Below are 14,553 nucleotides of genomic sequence, written 5' to 3'. Positions count from 1 at the left end.
GGGCCTGCAGAGTGAGTGCTTGTACTCACTGCCTGCCGTCTCTCTCTCTTCTCCTGATCCTTAGTCAGTCTCCCCAGAGAGAGTTACATTGAAATCTCAGTGATCTATACCCTCAGGCTCACCAACAGGGTAGTATCTATGTGTCTAATGCTGAAAGCCTGGGCACAGCTTTAGGGCACAGACAGCATTCTATACTGAAGGTCTTACGAACAACCGTCAGCCATGGATGACTTGTGCCTGCCCCTCCTGCAGTCCTCCTGTGGTCAGTCCTGGCTATGAAGTGTGTTTATTACCCACATGTGTCAGGATGTGAGGACTGAGTGGACTGGAAGTAACCATAGAAACCAAAACTATGTAGAGCTGGGCAAGTGTGAGGACCTAAGTTTGATCCCCAGATCCCACATAAAACATTGAGTGTGGTGATGCTTGCTTGTAATCTTAGTGCTGGGGAATTGTAGATGTATCCCAGGGTCTCCCTGGACAGCTGGTCTAATGTACCCAGTGAGCTCCATGTCAGTGGCAGACCCCATCTCCAAAAACGAGGTAGGTGGCTCCTGAGGAGTGAATCTGAGGTTGACCTCTGGCTACAACCCCCACAAACACATACGTGTGCTCCCTGCAGCCCCCACAAACACACATGTGCTCCCAGCATCTCCTACAAACACATACATATGCTCCCTGCAGCACCCACAAACACACATGTGCTCCCAGCATCTCCTACAAACGTACATATGCTCCCTGAAACTCCTACAAACACATACGTGTGCTCCCTACAGCTCCCACAAATACACATGTGTGCCCCCAGCATCTCCTACAAACACAAACATATGCTCCCTGCAGCCCCCACAAACACACATGTGTGCTCCCAGCATCTCCTACAAACATACATATGTTCCCTGAAACTCCCACAAACACATATGTGGAGGGAACACACAGGAAAGAGACTGAAACTATGGTACCAGGGATGTACCCTTGTGGAAACCACCTGTGGACCACAAAGAGGATGTTATGTGTTATGCAGAACCTGGGGCTCCATCCACAAGGAGCCTGGACTCCTCCTTTTCAGAAGTAACAGTACTAACTTCAGTGACAGGCTTTACCCACCAACTATTTCCTGTTGAGAACCCTGGCAGAGGACCTCGTAGCAGACAGAATCCTTGCTCTCTACATCCCTTCTATCCCTGCCCCAAATTTCTGGCCAGGTTCTGCTACCAGGAACTGCATCTTTTCTGTCCATCAGAGATGATTGGAGTGGGTGGCACCTCCCCTTACTACAACAGCCCTTGACCAGTGACTGCCTGGAATAAGTGGACAGATATGCCTCATCCCTAATAGGATAGCCCTGAGACATGTGCTTCTTCACGGTTCCTGAGTATCCTCCAGATCACTGAGTATTAAGTTCCGGATACCTAGAAAGGTCACTGGCTCGATGCCACAGCCCTCATCAGTTCCCCAGCGTCTCCTTCCCTGTGTGAGTTTTGGAAATCAGTCTTGAAAGTACCACTTGCTCTCAAACCTGCTCCTAGAGTGTCCCTAAGATGTCCCTGCTCCCCATGCACTCATGGCTCACCTTCTTCACCCAGCATAGCACATGTGACCAACGGTACTCACGTGCCTGATGTGTAAGCCTTGAACGTCAAATTTAGGTAAAATTAATAAATTATGTTGTAGGAAAATTCACAGAGATTCTCTCTCTCTCTCTCTCTCTCTCTCTCTCTCTCTCTCTCTCTCTCTCTCTCCTCACAGGGCTATTTAACTTGTTTTGTAAGTTTTTCTCAATACTCACAAGGCTATTTAACTTGTTTTGTAAGTTTTTCATCTAATGTATTTTGGCCATATTCCTTCCCCTCCCCCAGCTCCTTCCAGATCCCCCTCCATTCTCACCCCACTGGATAGTTTACAAGTGGGTTTTTAAGAGATAAATACTATCACTGTGGCTTTTCTTTCCGGTGCTAGGATTAAGCTTGGAGCCTTACAGATGCGAGGCAAGCACTCTACCGCTGAGCCACATCCCCAGCCTTCAAGCTGATGGCTTTTTTAAGTATCTGATTTGGTTTACTTTATTTTTCCTGTAGTTGTAACGGAAAAATTCTCTTTAGTGATAATTTTGATGGGTATAATTGACTTGGCTGCACTTAGAGACCTTGCATAGTTAGTGCCCTTCACTTAGTCCACTTCAATGCCAGCAGCGAGAGGAAATCATACTTTATGGCAAGTAGCTTATATCTCCAGGTAAGGTCACAGTGTAGGTCTTTAAGAACATTGAAAAATTATCGAGTGATGGTGTGTGCAGGGCGGGGTATCTGGACAGGAGGAAAGTCCTCTTCCCATATGGATTCAGCAGAAGTCACCGATAACATAAAGCATCCAGTTTACCCAGTGAGGAACTTTGGGTGGTCATTGTGTTCCTTGGAAGGAATGAGTCCAGAGAACAAGTGCAGCCAAGAATCTAGGGCCTCACACAGCTCCCAGCTGGTTACCAGCAACACCTGGCATTGGGAACAGTAAATGAATTCTTGCTAAAGAATTAGGAGCCCCTTAACACGTTCAAAAAGTAGCTGCTTTAACATGTATTAGGGCTGCAGAGATGGATCAATGGTTAAGAATACTGACTGCTTTTCCAGAGGTATCAGGCTCAATGCCCAGCACCCACATGGTAGCTCACAGCTGTCTTTAACTCTAGTTCCAGGGGAACTGACACCCTTTTCTGACCTCCGTGGACTCTAGGCGTGCATATAATACACAGACATCCATGCAGGCAAAATGCCCATATAGATAGTAATTTTTAATAAGAAATAAGCAATATGTGTCCAGCAAGCTATGAAAGTGCTGGAAGATGGACCTTCTAGAAACAGTACAGTTCAAATTTCTGGTGACTGTTGAAGATGCCTTTCACATGGAAATACCAAAGGCATCTATATTCAAATGTTGGAGGAGGCCGCTTGTTGGTTCCCAGCTGCTCAGCCCCAAAATAATCACATATTATTTAAATCACTGCTTGGCCCATTAGCTCTAGCTTCTTGTTGGCTAACTCTTACATGTTAATTTAACCCATTTCTATTAATCTGTATCACCACATGTCTGTGGCTTACTGGCTAATGTTCCTGTATCTTTCTCCAGCTTCTCTCTGAATCCTCCTTCTTTCTCCCAGCATTCAGTTTAGTTTTCCCTGCCTACCTATGTTCTGCCCCATCAACAGGCCAAGGCAGTTTCTTTATTCACCAATGGTATTCATAGCATACAGAGAGGAATTCCACATCATTCAAAGAACATGACCCACTTAAAAGGCTGCACGAACAAATTAGAATTAATGGGAAAATTTATTGGAGGATAAAATTCCTTGAAAAATTAGAAAGATTGTCCTTCATTAAATAAACAAGCACCCACGGAATGTCTGGCGCACAACTGTGCTCAATTGTTTTAAACTTTTGGCAGGGCTGTCTCAGAAGCTGTTCTTCACAGAGCCCTGTTCTATTCAGATATCTTTAAAAAGAACCTTTCTTGCCAGAGCCCTTCCTGATGGAGTTTGTTCTCAGAGAGCCACAGCATGGAGAGCTTAGGGCATTTGACGCTAGCTCCAGCTCAGACCCGGCCTGGCTGGGTGACCTTAGCTGAGTGGGTCCTCTCTCAGACTCAGCCTCTCCTGGGAAATGTGAGGGCTGAGCTGATGGTCTGCTGTGAAGTTGTTGGGGGTGTTTGCTGGCTCATGCAGTAATGGGGCTCCTAGAACTCCCTTAGGAGAGCCTAGCCTCTGACGTCCCACGCAAGGGTGAAATAACGGACACAACAGTTCCCTTTGAGGCATTTCATGGTGCTCTCAGTTGTTGAAGAACCATCTTCCTAGTTGTCAGGAAATTGCCTTCCCTTAGAAAGTTGGTACAAGACTGATTTTGCCCCTGGGAGTGCGGTGGTAAGCAATCCAAGACAAAGGTCTACTGTTAGACCTGCTGGTGAAAGCACAGTTCCTTGTCCGTAATTAAGATGTGAGATCTACCAGTAGTCACACTTACAACCACAATGACTCTACCTCCCCCAGAGCTAGCTATCAACTGCTCCTTAATAGGGATGGGGCCTGGAGAGAACCTCCTGCCCCTCTGCTGCAGTTCAGTTTGGATGGATCTTGTGCAGGTAAAACTGTAGCTCTTGTGACATCCTAAGTGGCATAACTATGTCCAGTCTGGAAGTTGTGTTTCATAGCACTGGTCCCATACCCTTACACACATAGACAGGACCAAGTGGGCTCCGTGGGTGTGGTGGTTTGGATGCAAATGGCCCCCATAGGGTCATATATTTGAATGTTGGGTCCTCGGTTGGTGGGACTGTTTGGGAAGGATTGTGAGTTATGACCTCATTGGAGAAGGTGTTTCACTGAGGTTGGGCTATGAGGTTTCAAAAGCCCCTGCCATTCCCAGTTAGTGATCTCTCTCTGTCTCCCTCCCTTTCCTTGTGACTGTGGATTAATTACATGTAAGCCTTTGGCTAATGCTCTAGTCCATGCCTGCCTGCCACCATGTTCCCAGCTAATGCTCTAGGCCATGTTTGCCTGCTACCATGCTCCCAGCCATGATGGCCATGGACTCTAACCCTCTGGAAATGTGAGCCCTGATTAAATGCCTTCTTTCATAAGTAGCCTTGGTCATGACATTTTCTCACTACAAGAGTGAATTATCAGAGAGAAAGAAGGGGGATACGAAGTTGGGTAGGGGAGGTGAAAGGAGAAATTAGGGGTAAAAATGATCATGTTTAATTGTTCAAATGTATGAAACTTCTTAAAACTTTTAAAAATTAGTGCCAGGCAGTGGTGGCGCACACCTTTAATCCCAGCACTCGGGAGGCAGAGGCAGGCGGATCTCTGTGAGTTCGAGACCAGCCTGGTCTACAAGAGCTAGTTCCAGGACAGGCTCCAAAACCACAGAGAAAGCCTGTCTCCAAAAACAAAAACAAAAAAAAAATTAGTATGTAGCCACCTTGGTAAAGATTGAGTAGAGCTAATGAGGATTCAAGAGGCCGGTGAGCTCACAGTGAGACGTCTGTTATTCACACGACATCAAGAAGGCCCTCCTGGCGCCATGGCAGATGGGACTCAAGGACATGGGTGAAAATGGAGAGGAGAGGGCTTTGTGGACACGGGCAGCTCTCGGTTCTTACCCAGTCCCCTTAGCTCTCTGCTTCAGGGTTTCCTTGTCTCTGAAAATGTGACTCTCATAAGTTCCTGTGAGGGTTCAGAAAGGCTTGTTTGACAGTACCGGGCCCCATGCTAGCAAATCGTATTTTCATTTCATTTCTAAGAATAACTCAGGGAGCAGCAGCCTACTGTTTTGGTTATAGAGTTTTAGCTCTAGAGAAAGAATGAAAACAACTTTGAGGTTTCTTTTAAAAAGTTTTGAGTTCACATTTTACCCTGGAAGGTGCCTGGCGTTCCTTAATCACAGACCCACGCTGGAATCACTTGACTATGAAAACCCAGGGATGACCTTACTGTGTGATTAAGTGGCAGAGGCCCGTGTTGTGGGGCCTGGCATAAGTTCAGATGTCCCTGGCCTGATTCCTTGGCATTTATACATGAGAGAAAGAGGCTAGTCTTGTGAACTACGACACTGGCAAAGGCAGCGGTTCTGTAGCCCGTGGCGCTGTGCCTACCTATGTGGTCTCTGCTTAATATCCCACAGAGACTGGTCACTCTGAGGTGACTGGACATCTCTGAGCTTGTCTGCAAGTCCTTCTCTTGATAGAGCTAGGTTAATGCTGTCACATAATTCAAGGTCTGAGGAGTCTTTCTTTCATGTTACAAAAGCAAACGGGGACAGAAATAACCCATCAATTGTTTAAAACCAGAGTGGCCAACAATAATAAATCATTGCCACAATAGCTTGAGGTCAGGGTCTTAATTCATTGGAGACCATTCAAGAATTTAAAACTCTTCTCTGAGTTAATTTTTCACATCTTGTTTGGATCCCTGGAGCTCTCGCTTCCAAAGCAAGGCCATCAGATTTCTTGTTGAGCATGTTTTTCTTGTTGGCATGCCAGGCCCACTGGAGTGGGGCTTCTTTCCGGAGATGGATAATGATGTTCCTTCCCCCAAAGTCTATGTTTCAAAGAAGAGTAGCCTATTGAGTGCTTGAACAGTCCTCTTCTCTTGTACACTGTATTAGCTATGTTAACTGAAGCAGACAGCATAACATATGCCAGTTGATTTAAGTCTGGTTTATTGGAAAGATATGAGCTGGTTTAGATGAGACTTCTAAGGGGCCCGGAGGAGGCGACCAACTTCAACAGGAAACAAGGGAGGCGAGGTTTAGCTCAAGGAAGCAACTTCTGGTTCTTTAAACCTTCTGCAGCCACACCAGGTAATCACAGGACCGGAATGGCCTTATGAAGCACTCAAAATTCAGAGCTGTGGTTGGGACCATTATCACCAAAGTTAAGCCACTGAACATCCTTAGAAGACAGGACTGCTTAATCAGGTGCCCACAGCTTAGTGACCATGAGAGGAACCTTCCCCCATCTGTTGATGTACTCTTCACATCTCTCATGGAGCCACTGAGCCACACAGCCAAAAGAGACGGCTGTCCATTGCACAAACTCTCAGAGGCTTCTCCACATCTCCCTCTGGAATGACTCTATTTTGCCCAGCGCTTACATGACTTGGTCCTCATCCTTGTTATCACCTTTATCCCCATCACATCATCCTTTACCCATTCACTTCCCTGCTCTCCTTGCCATTGCCACAACCCAACATCCTCCCCTTCTCTCCTCTCCCTGCCTTTGACTCTGTTTCACTTTCAGTGGCACATACCAACAGCTCCAAAGGAAGTCCAAATTCTCCAACCACACCCAGCAGCCCTGCCTCATGCTCTGCTCATTCAGCCTCCACCTTTCCATGTGTTCACCAGGTCCCACCAGCAACTTTCGCCGTCAGCGTGTTTGTTCATTGTGCCTCTCCCATTCACGTACAAATGCACTGTGATAATTCCTATCTCACAGCCCACTTCCCCGGCCGCTCTACCCTGTTGTTCCCCTCCCTTCCACTGAGAGAAGCACCTTCCCACACCCATCTGAACTCACGATTCTGATGAGCTCCTCTGTCATGCCAGTCCGGCTCTCTGCCCTGATTCACTCGTGGAATTCACAACAAGGTCACCAGTGACCTTTGTGTACATCAAAGCTTCGTCCACGCTGGCCACAACCCAATGTGGGTTTTTTATAACTGAACGTGGAGGACTGAAAAATCCTGGTAGTGATAGGTTTCTGAACTCACAATAAGTTCAGTTTAACTCATATTTACGATGCTCCTGGGAGTGTTGGCCCACATTACATCACCTAACCTGTCTGTAGAGCCTCCATTCTGAACTTTATGTGCCGTCATCCCCACGGTGCCAAAGACTGCTGCCTAAATGTCCACACTCACAGTTGAGGCCTCCCTCCTACAGCCTGTAGCTTTTTTGCTGTCCATACCATGTTTTCTGCTTTTATAGAAGCATAATGATTTAATTATAGGAAACAAATGGTTTTAATAATGTTCTACTATTACTCTTTATTATGTATAAAATGAGTCTATTTTAAAATCTGTTTTAAATAACATGCTTATACTTTGAGTCTTTCATGCATTCATACATGTATACAATGTATTTTGATCATAGTTAGCCCCTCCTCTTCCTAAAACTTCCCAAACATCCCCCTACCTCCTCACAATTTCATCTTCTCTCTTTCCTTGACCCACTGAGTCCACTCTGTGGCCCCATACCCGTGAGCATATGAGCAACACAAATTAGTATGTACAGGATTATTGTGCTACACAGATTATCATACCCATGTCATTAGAATACAAACTTGCTTTAGTCTTTAATAGATATTCAATGTATATGTAGACCAAAGAATTATCTTAAAATAGATTTATGGTTTGTTACCAATAATGCTTGATCTGTATACTTGTTTCATATACTGACTTACCCAGGGTCATGTAAACACTTCTCAGACACTGTACTGATTGGCATTAATTGTCAGCATGATATAATTTAGAATCATCTGGGAATGAAGTGAGGGTCTGTGTAGATCAGGCTGGCCTTTCGGCATGTCTATGTGTGTGTGTGGGGGGGTGGTTCTGATTGCACTAATTGACTGGAAAGACCCAGCACACTGTGCATGGCACCATCGTCTGCATTTGGGTCCTGAACTGTGTAAGAGAGAACCAGAGCTGTGTGATGATGTATTCAGTCTCCCTCTGTGCTGACTGAGGAGGGGCTGTATCTAGGCGTTTTTAAGTTTTCATCCATATTGACTTCCCAGCATACTACAACCCAGAATTGTGATCTGAAATAAACCCTTTGTCCTGTAAGTTGCTTTATTGGAGTATTTTATCACAGCAATATAAATAAAACTCGGAGAGCTGTAAAGGGGTCACACATAAAAAAGTCTAAACCCTGCTCTACATAACTAGTTTCAGTGATCAGTTCTAGTTCCTCATGCTGATCTGACCTTCTGCCAAGCTGGACAAGCCTGACATTCCTCCCTCAGAAAGAGCCTTATGTGGCCGCTCAGTGTTGCTTGTCCTGGTTTCCTTCCTCCATACCTAGCTACACCTGTCTCCTCTCTTCAGACCCTAAATGAGAAAGCACGGCTCCTTCTACACCCATTCTCTGGTGTCCTTCAAATTCACCCCACGTATAGATCTCCAACCCAAATGCCTCCAACTCCTCACTCATGTGTCAAGCTGCCTCCGTGTTTCCTATAAAATGCAACCGGCACCTGGTTTATCTCTGCTAAGCCTTCTCTACACACAGTCTTTCCCTTCCCACTAAACAGCAGCCCTAAATGCAGTTGTTGAATCCCCAAGCCCTGGAGCCGCCCTTGGCTCTTCATCTACTAACATCCCTCTTCCATTCTTGAGAAAAACCCAAGGTTGGCACAACCTCGGAAACACCTCCAGTACGACTCTTCTCCAGACTTCAGCTGCAAGGGCCTGGCTTGACCTTTCACCTCTTCCCCCTGACTTATTGCAGGAGGCGCCTCCCCCAGCTTTTCTCAAGTGTTCCACAGACGATTTGCATCATATGTAGTAGGAGCCTCCTCCTGACGTGAGTCCCAAGAGCCGTTACTTCTTAGCTCACAGCTGGTAGGGAATCCCATGTGTATCATATTTACACCACGGTCTTGACGGTGACACCCCAGGACCTACAGAGCCTCGTTTTCTTTACGTCTCTGGGCTCATTTCCTCTCAACCTGCTCAATACTCTCTGACCTCCTTCTCTTCCGGGCACATGCCAGCTCTGTGCCCCCCTCAGAGACCCTCCTTAGCAAGCCTCCATTCCACACATCCTGCTCTCTGGTGAGAGGCCACCTCCTCATCGAGGCTCCCTTGACTATTGTACTGAAAATTGCAGCCCACTCCTCCAGGTCAGGTAATGTCCTACCCTCCGAGGTTTCTCCAGCTGGTTATGAGTATTTTCTGTCGCCTTGACGTGACAGGAGACTGTCTCCAGGGTCTTACGTTCCTTTCCGGTTGTTAGGATAAAATTCTCCAACAAAGGAGCTTTGAGGGAGACTGGGTATATTTTGGCTTGCACTTCCAGGTTACAGTCAGTCACGGCAGGAAGTCACAGCAGTGGGCATTTAAGAGCCAAGGTTCATTGTGTCCACACTAAGAAGCAGAGACAAACTCTTGTACTCAGCTCTGTTTCAGAGTCTACAGTCCATGCCCAGGGAAGAGTACCACCCACAGTGAGAAGTGTCTTCCTACCTCAGTTCACTGCACACTGACATGCCCGGAGGCTGTCTCCCAGGCAGTTCTGGGTCCTGTCACATTGACAGTCAACACGAAACATCACGTCTGTGATGACAAAGATACAGGATCTGCTCAGAAGAACTGAATGGAGGAATTTCACATAAAACTTTTTAAATGTTTTCAAGCTTTCCACACTTGATGTGTAGAGTTTCCTGTGAGCTATGTGACAGTCTAGTGAATTCACAAGCACAGAAGCCCATGTTCTAAGCAAAAGGAAAACAAACAAATAAAAAGCAGAGGCCCATGGGTGCTGGTTCTCCAAGGCCATGCTCCTTGTGGGTGGGGCTCCTGAGAGTTGGGTTCCCATTCCCAGCACCCCACACTACTACCTCCTGCTATATCACTTTAAGTAAGGCTACTGATCACTCTTTGTTTTTCTTTGCAGTGTTGATGAGAAAACCCCATACCTAGCTTTAGGGGCTGTGAAGAATATCTCTCTAAACATCTCCATCTCCAACCTTGGGGACGATGCCTATGATGCCAACGTGTCCTTCAACGTTTCCCGGGAACTCTTCTTCATCAACATGTGGCAGAAGGTAGGAGAGCTCCCCTGAGAGGAGCCCATGTGGCAGAAGGTAGGGAGAGCTCCCCTGAGAGGAGCCCATGTGGCAGAAGGTAGGGAGAGCTCCCCTGAGAGGAGCCGTTTGCTGTCTCCAACACCTGCTGACTTGTTTGTAGCATGGGGCATGCAATGAGTCTACAAAAACCACTCCTTGATAAGGAACTTGGAGTTACCAGAAATGGGCTTTCATCCTGAAGTGAGGAGGTGGCTGGCACAGCCCAGAGTGCCTACCTTAAGTCGTGTTCCGTCCCTTCTCCCTGGTGGACTGGCCCTCTCTGAGTGGCTACAGCTGTTATTTCCATCATATATATGTTCTGTAAAATTTCAGTCTTGTGTTGGTAGTTGTGAAAAATAAGTGTGGACGGACTCCTTCTTGTCATGATTCCGATCCCTGACAGTGCATTCCATGCAGTCTGGTACGTGGGTTCTACGTCAGCTGATACTTTGCCATATTTATATATTCATTCCGGCCACTTTCGAGGGATTTGAGAAAGTTCGATGATTTCCGTGAACTGAGTGAGCTTTCGTAGAGTCAATCATTTATTCCAATGAGTTGAAGTTTATAGATCATGATTCCCAAAGGAAAGGGCAGCTGTTGCCTTCTCTCTCCCCAATGCCCCTCGGTGCACCCACCCCTGTGAGCGAGGAAGAGGAGGCAGGACACACCCCATTCTACCCAGTAGCTCTGGTGACAGATGTGCAGGTATTTGCAGGTTTTCCTGGTTGGCAGCGAGGGGCTCGGTGACCTGGTGTTCACATGGAACCTGAATCACTATATGATGAAAACTTAGACCCAGGTATTTACATTATGATTCATAACAGAAACAAAATTACAGTTATGAAGTAGCAATGAAAATGATTTTATGGCTGGAGCTCACCACACCACGAGAAACTGTATGAAAGGGCCACAGTATCGGGAAGGTTGAGAATCCTTGGTCTAAGAATTAAGATGGGGACATACTGGGGGACTGTTCCCCAACACATCAGAACTGTCATGTGCATGCCGTCAGGACCTCTGTGGTCCAGAAACAGTGCCCTCTGGTGCAGAGGGCTGGGCACTGGCAGTGGGAAGATGGTGAAACACCCTGACGGATGCAAGTCCTGTGGGCAGGGCTCTTGGCACCCACCAGCGGGAATCTCACTTCCTAGGCCCCTGGAAGTTGTGAGTAGAGTTGCTTAGAGAGCATCACAGAGCCAGGAGTTGGGCAAGGCCTGTGTGAGCCTAGGTGACGGTGTCCAGGTGTGGGAAAGACTGTGGTAGATTCTCTGGGAGATGGAGAGTTCTGATGTCACCCGTAGGTCAGCCACTTCAGTGGCCCAGTAATTGAAGTGGGAGTATTAACTGGTGCTGCCAGATTTTATTTTTCAATAAAAACCAGAACTTCATTTTTAGGTTACTTTGGCAGCTAATTAAGATGTGTTCTGAGTGTGGTATAAGCCAAACAAAACATGTCCCTGATCTTGTCCAGCCCGCAGGCCTCTGGTCTGGGCTTCCAGCCTAGCTATTCCTTCTGTGCACTAGGTCTGTGCCCTAACCTGCTTGTCTGTCATGGGACTCTGTATCACTGGTCAAACCTTTTCCACATCCTTGGTGCGTCTCACATCCTTCCCTTGGCAGCAGACTAGCTAGCCAAATATATTAGCATTTGGAGGTCGTGTGTGTGTGTGCATGCGTGTGTGCGTGTGTGTGCGTGTTCTGTTCTCTGCCTGAAAGAGAACAGAAAAGGCAATCCAGATGATGCATCCATGTCGTCTTTAAAGCTAATGACTTTTAGGATGAAATCTATGCTTCAGAATGATAGACGCTAAGCTGAAGTTTGCGTCTACAGTGTCAAGTGTGAGATGGGGGTTGTGAACACTGGTGATTTAGCAGGCTCCAACTGAAGTTCCAGCCACCTCTCTGATGATCAGTGTAACCTCGGGCCAGGGCAACAATTTCTCGCACTATGATGTTAGTGTGTGCTAAGGATTGAGTGGAGTCTGTGCCATATGTGTGTGTGCGTGTGTGTGTGTGTGTGTGTGTGTAATGTGTCCCAACTGTGGTAGGCCCCTGCCTCCCACCGTACACCACAACATACTATCCAGACCCACAGTTTGCTTGGTGTTCTGGTTGTCCAACACCAGACAGAAGGTTCAGCCTGTGATTTCTCCAGCTGTGTGATGGTGCAAAGCCACACACTTCTAGCAGAAACTGTGCTTCCAGGTGTGAATTTGAGTCTTTTACTGGGTTGGTGATATGCAGCGCAATCCTCTCAGGATGCTGGGCACCCTCGGTGACCTCTTACAGGAGGCGCCATCAGACCAGAGAAATGGGAAGATAGGATTCAGTGGTGAGAGTGGGGGAAGACGGAGGCATGAGGAGGAAAGGGTGGTTGTGAGCTTGTGTGGGAGAAACACCCACAAGCAGAGCTCCGCCGAGCTGCTCAGGGCTGTAGTTCCCAATCCATCGACATCAGTCGGTGAGTCTGGCTGTGGTCTTGGTGATGGCTCCGCCTTCTAATCACCTTGAGAGACCTAGAGGAGGGGATGGCCCCTGGGTCCTTCTACTCCTCCCATTTACAAGGCCTAATGAGGGGCATGGTGGTCTATTGAGGAAGCTCGTTTTTGCTGTTTCTGAGAAGGGAATGGTTTGAATTTCCAGTCAGTCTGGGCTTTGCAGTCTTCGGTAACTACCAGGTCAGCTTACATCTTTATGACAAGTGGCATCAGGGCCGGTGAGTTTGTTTTGATTGTAAAGTGAGTCTTCCCACTAATATCTACCTCTGCCACGGAGCGGGTGTTCCATTTCTCTCGGGAATCTCTCTTCTCACTTTCAAGGCAAGCAACTCAGGACGGCGCCGGATGATAAGGCCTATCAGCTTTCTAAGCTGAACTGAGGGAGGATTTGGAAACCTAATGTGTTTGCATAGCTTTATATCTGAGAGGGTAGTTGACCCTTCCGTGGGCGGAAGGTTCAGTGCAGGAACCTGTGTGTCTGTGGAGATGAGGAGTCAGGCATTGCGGGGGCAGAAGCGCACCCCAACCTTCTGTGTGTAAGCAAAGTACAGTTGGCGTTCCTTCACTCTTTGCTGCTCCCCTGGCCACAGAACATGCTGATTGCCAATAGGCTCTGCTGTCTCCGGTGTCTCTTATCGAGTTAATAGTCGCCCCCAGGAAAAGGCAACCCTCAGATGTTTATAGCTGTCTTGGCCTGGCCATTAAGATGATGAATGAACTCACTGCTAACCCTTGTAAGAGAGCCTCTGGGGGGAAATCAATACTTAGAAAATAAGTCTCTTCCGCCCCCTTCCTGTCTTTAATCCGGTACCCTGAACCCCTGGTGACTTTACCTTGAACTTCCTGCCTAATGCCAAGAGGAGATCTTCACCTGGCCCCGATCCAGGTGCCACTCTTGTCCTGCGTCGTCCCTGCTGCTCACTTCCTGTTTGGGTTGCTTCCGAAGGCCCCACCCTTTGCCCATAAAGAGCTGAGAGAAGGCGGAGGAGGGCAGGTACCCAGAGGCCAGGACTGCGATCCCTAACCGGCGTGTCACCTGTCAGCGCTGCCTGAGTACTAGCATAGAGAGATAGTGCAGGTCCCTGAGACTGCTGGCCCTTCTGGTGGCCGTGGGCACCAGGAAGTGGTAGAGAACCCCAGATGTCCATCTCCAATCACAGAGTCGCCTACGTTACAAAGCAGAGCTCAGCTTTCCTCGGCCTGAGAAGTTTCGTCTGTGCATTCGTGGCGTGTGAAGGGATGCTCCGGTCTAGCCTGAGACATGTCAGTACAGCTACGTCTGTGACAAGTTCCAGTTAAAGATGCATCCCGCTACCTTGTCTCAGTACAGCTGTGTCTGTGACAAGGACCAGTTAAGGATGCCTGCCACCACCACCTTGCCACGGTCAGATCTGTGAGAGGAATTCAAGAAGTGCACTTTAAACCTCCTGGCTCCCACCTTTAGCCAGATGTTGAGCGGCATTTACCCATTTCCTCTTCTCAAAGGGAAAAGAGGGGTCCTAGATTTTAGATCTTTTTTCACCAGACAACAAAGTTTCTTTAAAAAAGAAAGAGAGAGAGCTGGGCAGTGGTGGTGCACGCATTTAATCCCAGCACTCGGGAGGCAGAGGCAGGCGGTTCTCTGTGAGTTCAAAGCCAGCCTGGTCTACAAGAGCTACTTCCAGGACAGGAACCAAAAGCTACGGAGAAACCCTGTCTCGAAAATCAAAAAAAA

General features: G+C 47.5%; 1 protein-coding gene across 1 annotated transcript in view; it reads left to right on the top strand.

Moving 5' to 3' along the window:
* Itga9 (integrin subunit alpha 9) overlaps nucleotides 1-14,553 on the top strand; it is a 299,993-nt gene that overhangs the window by 185,796 nt on the left and 99,644 nt on the right. The window contains exon 18 of the mRNA XM_050141583.1: nucleotides 10,167-10,317. Coding sequence (XP_049997540.1) covers nucleotides 10,167-10,317 — 151 coding nt within the window. The remainder of the gene's footprint in view (nucleotides 1-10,166; nucleotides 10,318-14,553) is intronic.

Source organism: Alexandromys fortis, unplaced genomic scaffold, assembly GCF_014885135.2.
Source record: "Alexandromys fortis isolate MF-2015 unplaced genomic scaffold, M_Fortis_MF-2015_v1.1 scaffold_44, whole genome shotgun sequence".
Lineage (NCBI taxonomy): Eukaryota > Metazoa > Chordata > Mammalia > Rodentia > Cricetidae > Alexandromys > Alexandromys fortis.
This window is presented reverse-complemented; position numbering and strand designations above follow the sequence as displayed.